The sequence below is a fragment of the Mytilinidion resinicola genome (assembly GCF_010093595.1).
Source record: "Mytilinidion resinicola strain CBS 304.34 unplaced genomic scaffold BDZ99scaffold_4, whole genome shotgun sequence".
Lineage (NCBI taxonomy): Eukaryota > Fungi > Ascomycota > Dothideomycetes > Mytilinidiales > Mytilinidiaceae > Mytilinidion > Mytilinidion resinicola.
Genome location: NW_022985440.1, coordinates 1,500,588 through 1,514,084, shown reverse-complemented (window position 1 = coordinate 1,514,084; position 13,497 = coordinate 1,500,588). Strand labels below are relative to the sequence as shown.

Here is a 13,497-nt window from a genome sequence, read left to right as displayed (position 1 = left end):
CCACCGCGCAGATGTTTTGCCCTTGTTGGCCTGGCTGGTTGGTGATTCGGTATCGTGTGACATCATCCAAGGTCTTTGTGGTCGTGTCCGGCGATCTACCACCTAGACAATTAAAACCTGACAATAAACTGGGGCGTAGTAAAGAATCCTGAAGGTTAGGGCTGCGCGGCTGCTTTGGTCCATTCTTCATATTCTTCTTACAAGGGTAGGGTCATGAGAGACAAGAAGGCACGAAGATGTCGGCTACTATGTAGAGGTACTGGTCAGTCGGGCCACCGGGATCACGTGAGTACCCAGTATTCTTGTGCAACCTTAGTGTTCAAGGACGGCATGGGAGAATGTACACAATCAGGTAATACACGTGACAGTGCCAACAGCTACCCTTGTTGAATTCTGATTATAGACCGCTCCTGCTAACCTGTCACACTGTCTCCAGAAACCGCCCTGTACCGCTCTATCACTCTCGGCTATCCCAAAGCTCTCGGTAACCAATGTCAATAGCCTCATCGTACATGTCGACAAGGATCGAGCCGTGGGGCTGTTAAAGGCCTCTATTGGCTCACCATGCAACTCCCTTACTCCTTCGCTGGTTGTTGAAAAATGCCAGACCCGCCCAAGTCTAGTTGAAAAGACCCCCAGATAGCAAGTTGAAAAGCTCTCCAGATGGCGAGCGAAATGCTCTATATTTCGTTGGAAGGTTTAATCGTGCTTGAAAGACGCACTGTGTGATAATCCAATTAAGTTGGTGTCGGCGCTGCCGCTCCTGTGATGTCTTCGGCCCCTTCTACTGGCGCGCATGTGCAGAATAGGTTCGTGTCGCCGTACGCTGTTGGAAACGTTAGCTTTGTAGAGATTGAAATCAGTACTGGGGGGACTTACCATCGTCTAATCTCGTGACTGACGGCCAGAACTTCTTCTCCTTAAGATACGGCAACGGGTACGCCGCCATTTCTCTAGTGTAGCTTCGGTCCCATTCACCAACAATCAAATCCTTCTGTGAATGCGGAGACATCTTCAACATGTTGCCTTCTTTCGGCTGCTCGCCCTTCTCTATCGCTTCAATCTCCTTACGGATAGAGATCAGCGCGTCACAGAAGCGATCCAGCTCATCCTTGCCCTCCGATTCTGTCGGCTCAATCATGAGTGTGTTGGCAACAGGCCACGACATAGTCGGAGCGTGGAAGCCGTAGTCCTGAAGACGCTTGGCGATATCAATAGCCTCAACTCCCGCGGAGTCCTTAAACTTCCGGACATCAAGGATGAACTCGTGAGCGCAACGACCGTTTTCGTTGGTGTAGAGGATGGGGTAATATGGCTTTAGACGTGAGAGAATGTAGTTCGCGTTCAGAAGAGTGATCTTGGTTGCATGTGTGAGGCCAACACCACCCATCATCTTGATATACGCAAAGCTGATTGGCAGGATGCTCGCGCTACCCCAGGGAGCACCGCTGACGGGGGCAATAGCCTGATCACCTCCAGTCTTAATGAGAGGGTGGCCCGGTAAGAAGGGTGCAAGATGGTTCTTGACGCCAATAGGTCCAACACCAGGTCCTCCACCGCCGTGAGGAATGCAGAAAGTCTTGTGAAGGTTGAGATGGCAGACGTCGGCCCCGATCTCGCCAGGAGAACAAAGCCCAATCTGTGCGTTCATGTTGGCTCCATCCATGTAAACCTGCCCACCATGCTGATGGACGAGCTCGCAAGCCTCCTTGACCTTCGGCTCAAATACACCGAAGGTACTTGGGTAGGTGATCATGATAGCCCCAAGTTCCTCGCTATGCTTCTCGCATTTGGCTTTCAGATCCGCGATATCGAGATTACCTGTTCCAGTATCGCACTTGATTGGTACGACGCGCATTCCCGCCATCGCGGCGCTGGCTGGGTTGGTTCCATGGGCGGATACTGGAATCAGGCAGATATCCCGCTTCTTGCCCGGCTGTTGATCCAGGTACTTGCGGATAACTCGCAGGCCAGTAAATTCTCCTTGGGCACCAGAGTTCGGCTGAAGGGATACAGCATCAAATCCAGTGATCTCAGCCAAGTCCTTCTCCAACATATTGATCAAGGTTCGGTACCCCTTAGTTTGGGACGTGGGAGCAAAGGGATGAATGTTTGAGAATTCTGGCCAGGATATTGGTACCATTTCTGCGGTTGCATTAAGCTTCATCGTGCAGGAGCCCAGAGGGATCATGGAATGCGTAAGAGAAAGGTCCTTGGACTGAAGATGGTGAATATATCGTAAAAGCTCGGTCTCCGAATGGTACGAGTTAAACACCGGATGGGTAAGATATGGTGACGTGCGTTTGAAACGAGGCGGCAGTTCGAATTTTGAAGAACGTGCAAGTTGGTTCTTGGCGTCTTCGAGGACCTGCCGTTCTGTGCTGCCACTATGTGTCCAGAATATTTCGAGAATCAGCTTGACAAACTTTTTTTGAGTAGTTTCGTCGACGCTGATTCCAATGTGATCTGCGTCGACTTCTCGCAAGTTGATCGAATATGGCGGCTTAGCCGCCATGTCTATGATGGGTCGCGTTTTATCGCCAGTACCTATCACAATCGTGTCGAACAGTACCGGCGCGTTATCAAGCTTTCCCCTCTGGCCAGTAGGAAAACCAAGGACTTTGAGGCTGCTTTGAAGGGATCTCGCCATACGGTTGACATTCTCGGCAATATCTTTCAAGCCCTGAGGGCCGTGATAGACAGCGTAGAAGGCATTCATGTTGGCAAGCAACGCCTGAGCTGTACAGATGTTGCTTGTGGCTTTTTCTCTGCGAATGTGCTGCTCTCTTGTCTGCAACGCAAGTCTAGCGGCGTTGTCGCCGAGCCGATCCTTTGAGAGTCCAATAAGTCGTCCGGGTATTTTCCGCTTGTATTTTTCTGTGCAAGCGAAGAACGCAGCGTGAGGTCCACCGTAACCTAGAGGCACGCCAAACCGCTGAGCATTTCCAAAGACCACGTCTGCACCAAATTCGCCAGGCGGCGTCAGCACAGTCAAGGCGAGAAGATCCGCCCCAACGCTGAATGTAGCTCCTTGCTTGTGAACAATGTTCGAAAGGGCCCTAAAGTCGTCTACACCACCATCGGTATTCGGATATTGGACGAGCACTCCAACAAGGTCATCACCAAGTTTCTCAATCTGTTCGCTCCCGTTTCGAAGGACATCTCCCACTTCGATTTTGATTCCGAAGCCCTCGGCCCTGGACGCTAGCACTGCGATCGTTTGAGGGTGACATAGATGGGATACAAAGAAAGTTTTGTTGGGCAGTTTCTGTCTCGAAACGGGAAGACTGCTGAGGGACAGTGTCATGGCCTCCGCTGCAGCAGTCGATTCATCCAGCACCGATGCGTTTGCAATCGGGAGAGCAGTCAGATCGGTTACCATTGTCTGGAAGTTTAGTAGAGACTCTAGCCTGCCCTGACTGATTTCGGGCTGGTATGGCGTATAGCTCGTATACCAACCCGGCCCTTCCAAGACGTTCCTCTTTATCACCTCTGGTGTTTTCGTGCCAGCATATCCACACCCAATGAAGTTATGGAAGATCTTATTTTGCGATGCAATGCCTTTCAAGACCTTAAGCATATGCTCTTCAGCAAAAGGGCCGTTTTGCTGGCGCATGGGCTGTTTATCGTTCAGTTGCCACGACATCTGGATGTCTCGAGAGGAGAGGACGTCCGGTGGAATGACCTGCTTGACAAACTCATCGAGGGTCGCGGCAGGGGGATCTAGTGTTTTCAGCATCTCGTCGGCAGAGGTAGCCGTAGGCCCAATGTGGCGGCGGGCAAATGTATCCAGCGGGGCGAAAGGGTCGGACTTCGAGGACGTGGCGGCTGCTTTACCGTCAAGAGGCTCATCTGTAGCACTAGAGTAGAATGTTCTTCTTGCAGGACCATTTAAGTTCCTCAGTGTCTGGGCGGTTTGACTCTTGCCACAAGTTCGAAGGGCGGACTTTGGTCGAGACGAAGACTGTCGAGCACGAACGGCCAGCCGGCTGGCAGAGAAGCCTGGCCTGAGCCATGTTGCTTGCATCCTGATGAGCCCGAAGCTCAATTGAGTAGTATATAGCCCTAGAGGGCAGCTTTTTGGGGCTCTTCACTTCGACCAGAGCTGCGGAGAGGATGTCGGACTTTTTGAGGCGGGGCTTTGCCGCACTGGAGGATGTGTCAACAGCCGAGTACGGTGGCTTGTTGATCGCGGACAAGGTGGATATCAATAAGGGAGGGGCAGTAATGAAAAGATGAAGCTTCAGAGAGGCCACCGACGCGTGTTCAAGGCATTTTCGGAGTCAGCACACCGCTTCGGCCAAAAGGTGATGATTTTGGTTCAAGCTCGGAAAATGACGGGCATATCGAGCTGCAAGGATTTGGTTTCTTGATAGCACGGACACTTAATCCAATCCGCGACTAAGAGATCGTAACGCACCGATATCGCTGCCCCTGCGTGACCCGCATGTGGCTGATGAATCGTAGTCCGCTTTACGACGGCCTAGTACCTTTACTTCGCTTTGCTACACTACTAACTAAGCAGTTTTTAACTAGTTCACAATACATCACCCTGAACAAGAGACTTGAAATCATGAAGCCTGCAATACTGCTCGGAGAACCGTGACAACATTGTAGCACTACTGTCTACTATATTCTCACACACGCGTCGAAAACATCCTGAGGCCAATTTTGTACGTAACCGGGGTCCATTTGAAGAAGTTCATTACAATGGGGAAGTGCCCTAGCCCTCCTTCACTGACCGAGAAGTGGAGAAAATGTTTCTGAAGTCTCCTCATCTCGCAGTTTAATAATGCCGAGGACATACCTACCTTCGTGGACTGTGAATATCATAGAATCTGGGCGACTCTACGGTTAATAACCCGTGGAACAGCTTCAGAGAAGACCTAAGTATAGATAGAACCACATGCTCGAGATATGAGCATTCCACAGTTCCAATCCATGTATGATCCATGATGTACCCACTTGCTCAAGTATATACAATGCCACTCGCGCCCTCAAATAAAGGCCAAAACATCAGCATCACTCGTAACCATATCAAAGCATCACGCATAGCACACATCACATTTGGAAACCAAGTGCACAAAAAGAGAACACATCACATTGACACTACTGCCGAATCCACTTCCTAGATCCTCCAGAACCGGAATCGTCTACCTCCCACCAACCGGACTGAGCGGTGTCGAACTCCTTCCACTGCCAGGACTCGCGAGACGCTTTGGCATCGGACTCATCGGATCGCGCGGACTAGAGCTCTGGCTGCTACTGCCACTCCCCGACCCACTGCCGTTGCTGTCTTTGCGACCGTTGAGATGGTTCGCGAACGCAAAAGGGTTGGAGAGGACAGCAACAGAGGGCGAGGCCGGGTCTTCAAAGCCGTCGGTAAAGCCGCTGATGTTAGAGAGCATGGAGGATGAGCGGCCGCGACCGCCTCGCATAGAGCCAGGTGTACCGTTGGGATGCGAGCCGAGCGGGAACTGGAACGCCGGGAAAGTCATTGGAACGCCGTTCATGCCATTGGTACCAGGGAGCGCGCCTTCAGGGGTTGTGGGAACCGACATCTGTGCCTGCGCGAGCATTGCCTCGAGGTGATGGATCGTGTGATGGATTTGAGACGTGTGGCGGTGGTTCTCCGACGCACGACGTTCGTATCCATTGATGTTGCTAGCGTACTGGTTCTCGAGAGACGCTCGATTGTTGAGTTCGGCTAAACGATCCTGCTGCTTCTTGGTTTTGGCATGGAGGCCCTCGGCGTTGCTTGCAACCAGACGCTCGTACTGCTCGTTGAGTCTAGCCTGTCTCAGTTGAAGACGTTCCCGCTTCTGGATGGTTGAGCTGATGTCAGACTGGACGCTTGCGAGCTGACGGTCCGCCTCGGCTTTAGCTTGGTCGAAATTACTGGTGACGGCATTCCTATGGCTGCGCTCCTTCTGCCAAGCGCGCTTCATTGCCACTGACTCCTCCAATTCGTCCTCGGGAATCTCACCCAAAGAGTCTATCTGGAGGGCGAAGTCAGCAGCAGCGTCATCGGCCTGGCGAATATTCTGGCTAAACTGGAGAGCACGTTGACGTTGGCGGTCGTCACTGCCACCAGCGGTAGACAAGCGATTGCTCAGGGTCTCCACCTCTTTCTTGATATTGGTGATTGCAGACTTATGGTCTTTGCGATTGCGCTTGAGTCGATTCCGTTGTTCTTGAAGTTTCTGGTCCGCAGCGGCTATGGAGTTCTTGAGGGTCGTAGTAGGCGAGGAAGGTCGTAAGGTTTGGTGGGTGGGAGTGACCAGGGAAGCTGACGCTCACTGTAAGTATGAAGAGGGGGAAGCTTGGCTCTCTGAGCTCACCTGTTTCTGCGCTGGGGGCGGCAGAGGTAATAAGACTCGCAGAATAAAAGACCTCCTCGTCGGCTGTCCGTACGAATTCGCAAGAGTAATTCGACAAAGCAGTCAAACCAAAGATCTCTCCAGACCACATGTCCGTTCCCTCCTCTCCCAGATATCCCTCCGGATTGGTTTTCTCAATTCGCGCGGAACTCCAATCCGCTCCGTTGACACGCAGATAGAACGGCTTTGTCTTGTCAATACCCGGCCCGGAATTCCTCCTATTTCCCTCTCCCGTATAACAATTCGAGTCCCCCATCCGGTACAAGCTGACCAGGAAATATACATCGGTAGGCCCGACGTTGGCGATCCAAACCCGATCGTCCTCCGCTCTCCAAACAGCATTTCCAATGTGATGTGTATCTTTTGCGTTAGCTTCGCCCGCGTCATTCGCCGCCTGGCTTTGCTCCATCTCTTTCAAAACAGTGACTTTTGTACTCGCAAGAGCGGCCCAGAATGGTTGCTGACTCCGGACATGGGTCGCTTGCTTCCTTTTCTTTTTACCGCTAGTAGCCTTTTCTTTATAGTCGCGGCCTGCGGGAGAAGGCCCAGGTGGGCGTCCGTCGGTACTGGAGCTGCTGGCCACGTCGGGGCCAGACTCCAGCAGACTGGAATTGGTACGAGGTGTTAAGGTAGGAACCGCAGCCTCAGGATCTGTCCTTTTGACTGTTGGCATTGATTGAGATGACTCTCGCCGAGAGAGAGAGCGGCGAATGAGGCGAACGACGCCTTGTGTTAGTATGTGAATGCCAAGCAAACTGCGAGGCCACCCATGAGGCATGGTGAAAGAATCTGAATATGTTGGTGTACTTGGCGGACTCAGTAGAAAATCAAGGCCTCCCCGGGAGAGCCCGGCCCACAAGAATTGGACAATGTGTTGCCGGAGAGGCCTGAATCGGAAGAGATGCGAGGAAAGAATGATGACGATGCACAAAAATATGCTGTTCGTCGTGCCACCTTTCCCAGCGGCAGCCCCTCCGAGCGATATGGCAATGACAGCTTGTGCGAGGTCCAGAAAGAAATTCTGTACAGGGACCCACATCAAGAGCCATAGTATGAGGATGAAAACATCGGCGAAGATGATGGTGAACAGGGAGGGCGTCCCGCCGGAGCCCTGGAATATGTCGGTGAGGGAAGGGAGCGCCGAGAGGGCGGAGAGAGAGGTCCCTGTTTGCGGAGGGACGAAGGTGAGGGTCGCGAAGAGGAAGTGGACGATGGTGAGGACGGTCGGGGGGAGCTGGAGCAGGATTATGAGGATAGCGAGAACGTCGCGCAGAGGACAGGACGAGAGAATGGTGGTGGCCACGGTGAGCATGTTGACATTATATGAAGCCGCGTGCTTGGGCTCCATCCGAAGGGGGGTCGGCGGGTGGTCGGCGGAGCCGTTGGCGTTGTCGAAGCGGCCGGCCTCGAGGCCATCAAGGGACAGGTCGGACACGGCGCGCACCCGTCCGTCAGGTCGCGTGGGCGGCTGCTGGGCCATGGTGTTGTCTGGCGATGGTCCATAGGCATCACCGTTGGACGTGGCCGGCAACGTCATATGCTGGGTCACATCTGGCGGCAGCGGGGGCGTGGGCGGCTGGGGGCTTCCATTGGCGTGTCCGTTGAGCTGGGGATTGGACTTTTGCTTCTGTATGCGCTTTCCAGGGGCGGCCAGACCATTCTCATGCTTTCTGTCGTGCTGAGCGTTGCGTTTCTTCGGTGGCATCAGCAGGCTGACAGTCCCAGGGCTGGCTCGACAGGACGCAGCGAGACGAGCCAGGGAACAGGATGCTCAAGGACTCGGTGTCGGTAACACTCTGGACATGCGGCGGGCTGTGAACGCCGTGGGGGGAGAGGTGAAGGGGGAAGGGTCTGCGCTGAAGCGATCGTGGTTGACGATGGCGCACGCACAAGCGACAAGATTCGGCTCGGCAGGTGGAGCTGGAGAGCAAATCTGGGACTACCACGGCGGGTTTGGCCAGCTCCAACGCCCAATCGGCAGGCCCTTGCAGCGCAGTCTCGCCTGGCTTACGGACAGTTGTGCGCGCTCTTCTCCAGACTCTGCCGGCCACAGCACAAGCGTGGCGAGGCAAGCATCAGGCCCATCCGTCTCGCATCGTTGCGGCACCGCGCAGATCGGACGCCTTAGCCGTGAGCGGGATGCCGCCGACCGAAAGCAGCCCGCCCGCCGACGTTTCATGCCTCTTCTTGCACAGCTGGGCTGCTGCCCGCTGGTGCGATGCCCAGGAGGATGCCATACGTGCGGCCTCTTCTCCTCCAGCACCACAGCGCATGGTGCTTGCCCCCACCCCGCCGGAGCCCTCCCGTTTCATTTGCGGGCGCCTGGGATGGCCTGGGTAGTGAGCAGAGAACTCTGCTGGCTGCGGATGCGATCGGCAGCAAATGAGGTCGTGGCAGGCCCTATTCGAGCAGCACCGCGCACCGCACACCGCATCATGCCCGTCTTGGAGCTGGCGAATCGAAGTGGGCGCGCTGCTTCTTGACTCACCTCAGCGGCCGCCGCCGCGGAACCCTCCGCCCGCCAGCCTCATTCCTGCTGCTGTACTGCGGCGGTATCGCGGTCACGGTGCTGTCAAAAGGTGAGAAAATGATGACACAATGACTGCTGTTCAGCTCCAGCGGCATTGAGTCCTCCTGGCAATCTCCGGCCGCAACGAGAGGCCCGTGGTCGAGTGAGAGGACTTCTGCGTCGCTTGTTACAAAAGGATTCCGGAGCTTTTCTGCGTCTCCACCCCTTCCCATGGGTCTTTTCGGCGGAGAGGCCAATCACAACGGCCTCACGCGAGCTTGAAACAGCGAATCGGTCACGCGCGCAACGGGAATGCATGTCGATCAACTCAGTTTGCATCCCTGGCGCGCAGGGCAGAAGCGGGCAAGTCGACGATAAGGTAAGACGTTATGGCGTTGACTGCGCGCTGCCTAGATCCTCCTTGGCATCTGCTCTATCCCAACTGCTCTTCTCCAGCAACTCGACTCGCTGCAGCATGTCGAGCACCCGGCTGCCGTACTTCGCCTTCGCCTGCTCCTGCAACTCGAACGTCTCGCGGAACTTGTCCACCATGAAGGTCTGTAGCGTTGCCTTCTTACCCTTCTTGTAGTCGTACACCACAATGTCCTCCACGCATCTCGCTGCGGGCCGCCGATGCAGCTCCGAGAGAATTACCACGTCGAGGATGAAGTGGTCGGTATCCGGCGTTGGCATGGACCGCAGTTTATGCAGGACGGTTACATGATCTGGCCATTCCATGGGCTGCATTTACCTCGTCAGCAATCCGGGCAGTTTACTAAGACAGCGCAGCCGCCTACAAATTTATAGTCCGTTCGGATGCTACGCAGGATGAGCCCGGTGCCCCGGTTTGTCCATAGTTGGCTCCACTCGTGCTTACGATCTGGATCGATGGAGTTGGCGAAATTGAGCGCCCATTGAATGCGTGCCGACTCTGCGTATCTGTAGCCCGATTAATATGCCTCATTGGTCAAATATGAAAATGTCTTACCGATTATACGTAACGTTGTTCACGTGTCCTGCACATGTCAATATACATTTCGAGGAGGGGTCGATGCCTCGATTGCGTACCCTTGACTCGACTTTAGCTGTCCGTTGCGTGATGTACAAAGAACGTTTGGTTCAGGACTATCTTACCATACTATCCTGTAGCCACCCGCAAAGCATGGATTAGCTGCTGTACTCCCACAACTGCGTGTCGAGGGGTGTCTACCATTTCTCCCCACACCACCTTCTGTCGGTGGAGGCCTGTCCGGCCCTTGCCTGTAAGGAAGCCTTCGCTCCCAGCAACCAACTCCCTCCAGTCCGTAGCCAGCTCTTGTAGTATCAACCCCGCCTCCGATGTCTGCTCCGGCCGTAGCCCAAACATTATACACTTCCCAATCCGCTTTTGCACCTCTGTGAGCCATCGCGGGTTGAGCCCTGTCGTGGCCGCCTCGCTGGATATCTGCGCTGTCCACGCATATCGGCCATGCGAGACGCACTGGGTCGTTGGCCGAGTGAGGGTCCGGGTGAGACACGGCGCGAAGACTCGAAGACGCATCGTGGCCCAGTGTCTCGGCGACCGAGTGCAATCCGGGAAGTACAGAGGTTTGCGCTACAATGGCGAGCAGCGTCGTGGGGATTACGCGATGGGGGGCTCGTGGAGGAGCAATTGAAGCTCGGCTGTATGAGCCGAAAGCTCGACGTCAGGGCGATCGGCCCAAGCTTGCTGCTCCCCACCTTGCGGGTGAATGAGTGCATCATCCGCCTCCAACGCACATCATCACCACGCTCGCTTTTGCTGGCTGTTGTACCCAGTTCTGTTCCACGCTGCGTACTGTGGCTAGCCGAAACCATGGCCTCGAATGCGTGTCTGAGACACGAGGTCATTCGGATATACAAAGGTATGGTCCTCGGTAAAGCCAGAACTTGCAGAGGTATTGACGTTTCTGAGAGTTGCTTTACTTGGGCCGGGAATATCCATTGGGTTATGATTACTTCAGGCCCCGACTCCACAAGGCCTTTGCGAGCCAAGCAGGCCTTCAGGATGAAGAGCAAATTCGACAGGGCATCAAACGAGCCGAGTTCGTGAAGAAGGGTGAGTCCTCCAATACTTTGGTGGCTTGCGTGTAGAGAGCTGACCCTCAGCGGCCAGAAATCGAGGCCTTGTAAGTGCAGACGCCGTCTAATTGAGCTAGAAAAAGCATTTACATAGTCAGGTATTACCTGAAACGATACCGCACCCTACGCCAAAGATATGAAAAGACCTAAGGAAATCCGTACTCCAATCGAAGAGGCAAACAAGCGCAACTAAGCGGCAAGTAAGCCCAAACAATCCCTAGATTTTATGAGCCCACCACACTCCGATCTCCAAACACTCTCCGTTCGATGCGCCCTTTCCCTCAAGTAGATCTGCCATCATCCATCCCCACCATCGTTGCCATTCTTCCTGGTTCTTGCCACTGACCTCCAGGAGTAGTGGCTCTAAGCTTTCGATCATCTGGATCACTACTAAAAGGGCGGTGTACCTGATCGAGGCTTGCTCTTCCGTCAAAGCTCCGCCCTCAGCGACACTTCGCTTTCCTTTCGCCGATTCGCTCTCCCGGCGCTTAGTGGGATTCCGGTCCGCGGCCTCGCGTTCCCAGCGCAACTCTCCCAGTGGAATTGCAATTCGTCTATAACCAACATCGCGAAGAGTCTCCACCTCCTGCAGCAGTGTTTGCGATATAAGAGTACAAGGGGTGGGTGCTAGCTTCCGTCGATCAAGAGCCTCTTGAATCCACCCGTTCGAGTCTTGGAGGAACTTGTTATGCGCATCTGCGAATGGAGTTCCCGGAGAGATGAGGAACGTGCCGGTGGTTACGGCCCTTTTGTAGACGTCGGGATTCGCTCCGGGAGGCGGTGGTGGATGTGGGAGTATGCTGCGTATTAAATGCTAAATAGGTTCAGTCCCTTGTTCGAATAACAAATACAGTGTGCTTGCTCACGTCTGTATCCCACATCTCCAAAGTACCTCCCGACCTTAAGACTCGTGTAGCCTCATCCAGTATCCGCTGGGAGGGAGCACCCACAGGCACCACAAAGCTCAAGTCCTTGACGACAACGATGTCGAACTCGTCGTCGTCGAACGGCAATGGCACCTTGCGCAGGTCATGCTGGACAAATTTCCAGTCGACGCCTTGCTTTTCCAGACTACCAGCCAAATGGACAATGTCCAATCCTGTGAACGTCACCCTATGACCAGCTGTCTCCAATTGCTCGTGGCACAGCGATGACCAGTATCCGCTCCCACATGCCACCTCTAGCACCCTTGTCGGCGGCCGTGTGAGGAAGTTTGGTGGGGAGCCCAGCGCCTGGCCAAGCACTGAAGTCGCAAGGAGGGTTTGGAGGTTTTGTCGCTGCAGCTCCGGGAGGTCGCAAGGGAGTGGGTAAGGGAGATCGCGGAGGTATCGGCGGCCATGGCGTAGAATGAACGGACTCGAGGCGCTTTCGTCTTTTGTACTCTGAGTTGACGAGCTCGAGATGGAGCCTCGTGTTGCATCCATTGAGTGTCCTGGTGCAGAAGCATTAGAGCTAGAGGTTCCGCCCGAGAAAGTCCGCCCCAGCACGTCAGTCGTGGTGAAATCCCATTGCTTTGCGTCGGCAGACGTGGTCCTCGGCCTTATCGTTGGCGCGTTGGTATAGCGGTACTGGGTTTCAGGTTAGCAAAAGGCGACCGGGTTCGTGCGAACTGGAGGTGAAGACCATCATCCATTCCGCCATGATCCCCCCGTGCCCCACTATATGTACTAGCGCCCGGCCGATGGTATATCTGCAATTGTGCCTTGCGCAGGCGTCAGATAAGCACGTGTGGCCGGGGATTCGCCCAGGGAGAGGATGCGCAGATGCTTTTGTGCGAGGAGCGCGGCGGGCGCTGTGGGGAAAATGCAATGATGCTGTAGCAGTCGGTATGAGACGCAATGTGGCCTCCAGTTCCGGCTATATTAAATCCTGCTACTAGCAGGCCTCTGGCGAGGAGGCATTCTGAGACCAGAACGCTGCTTGGGCCCAAAGCCGAGGTGCCCATGCCAGACGTGTTCTTCCCATCACACAGGATGCGGCCGGCCATCGTCAACATGTTCAGGTGTGAGGTGCTCCAAGTAGCCCTACAAAGGTCGGGGACCGCAGAGAGACCGGATTCTGGTCCGGGGCAAGTGATCTTCGCCGGCGCGAGACGGTGCATCTCTTCAAGCCTTGCCAAGCCGTCATGGGGTTGTGGGAGGCCGCACCTGACGAGAGAAGACGAGCAGCAGCGACGGGAGTCAGTGAGGCTGGAGAGATGCTCGAGATGTCCTGCCGCCGTGGCCTGGGATGCAGGTGGTGTTGAGGAGCTGGCAGGCTCCTCCTATAGCATGCCCTCTATAGAAAAAATCACGTGACCTATCCGCTCTTGGCAGCAGCGCTTCCGTCCAGCGAAGAGCCTCAACCTCTCGTCGGAGCCAGCCAGCATCACCTACCAGCCGACTATTCTTCGCGGACCGCCTCTTGGTGCAGCATATCGCCTCTCGGGAACCATTGAACTGGAGTTGGAAGCCTGCTTCGAATTCTCCCGCGTCTCCAATTGTGCGTACGTTCTTCTATGACGAGCAG

The 13,497-nt window shown here is 54.7% G+C and overlaps 5 protein-coding genes across 5 annotated transcripts; 1 reads left to right on the top strand and 4 right to left on the bottom strand.

Moving 5' to 3' along the window:
* Positions 1-412: 412 nt before the first annotated feature.
* Positions 413-4,254, bottom strand: BDZ99DRAFT_410574 (glycine dehydrogenase). Its single transcript, XM_033716593.1, has 2 exons — positions 880-4,254; positions 413-826 (listed from the first exon to the last, which is right to left on the bottom strand). Exons 1-2 carry the CDS (start codon positions 4,025-4,027, stop codon positions 738-740), a joined length of 3,237 nt encoding a protein of 1,078 aa, XP_033581164.1. The 5' UTR covers positions 4,028-4,254; the 3' UTR covers positions 413-737.
* An 899-nt stretch (positions 4,255-5,153) lies between these two features.
* Positions 5,154-8,222, bottom strand: BDZ99DRAFT_436997 (uncharacterized protein; the record flags this gene model as incomplete). The annotated part of the gene is made up of 2 exons (XM_033717562.1): positions 6,342-8,222; positions 5,154-6,295 (listed from the first exon to the last, which is right to left on the bottom strand). The coding sequence occupies exons 1-2, from the start codon at positions 8,083-8,085 to the stop codon at positions 5,154-5,156; spliced, it is 2,886 nt and encodes a 961-aa protein (XP_033581163.1). The 5' UTR covers positions 8,086-8,222.
* A 789-nt stretch (positions 8,223-9,011) lies between these two features.
* BDZ99DRAFT_459904 (uncharacterized protein) lies at positions 9,012-10,526 on the bottom strand. Its single transcript, XM_033719263.1, has 5 exons — positions 10,100-10,526; positions 10,024-10,032; positions 9,878-9,906; positions 9,687-9,828; positions 9,012-9,630 (listed from the first exon to the last, which is right to left on the bottom strand). Exons 1-5 carry the CDS (start codon positions 10,100-10,102, stop codon positions 9,277-9,279), a joined length of 537 nt encoding a protein of 178 aa, XP_033581162.1. The 5' UTR covers positions 10,103-10,526; the 3' UTR covers positions 9,012-9,276.
* Positions 10,527-10,723: 197 nt separating this feature from the next.
* On the top strand, positions 10,724-11,001 carry BDZ99DRAFT_380911 (uncharacterized protein; the record flags this gene model as incomplete). Its single annotated transcript, XM_033715214.1, has 2 exons — positions 10,724-10,772; positions 10,823-11,001. The coding sequence occupies 2 exons, from the start codon at positions 10,724-10,726 to the stop codon at positions 10,999-11,001; spliced, it is 228 nt and encodes a 75-aa protein (XP_033581161.1).
* Positions 10,953-12,860, bottom strand: BDZ99DRAFT_459903 (uncharacterized protein). Its single transcript, XM_033719262.1, has 2 exons — positions 11,856-12,860; positions 10,953-11,803 (listed from the first exon to the last, which is right to left on the bottom strand). The coding sequence occupies exons 1-2, from the start codon at positions 12,411-12,413 to the stop codon at positions 11,207-11,209; spliced, it is 1,155 nt and encodes a 384-aa protein (XP_033581160.1). The 5' UTR covers positions 12,414-12,860; the 3' UTR covers positions 10,953-11,206.
* Between the last annotated feature and the right edge of the window lie 637 nt (positions 12,861-13,497).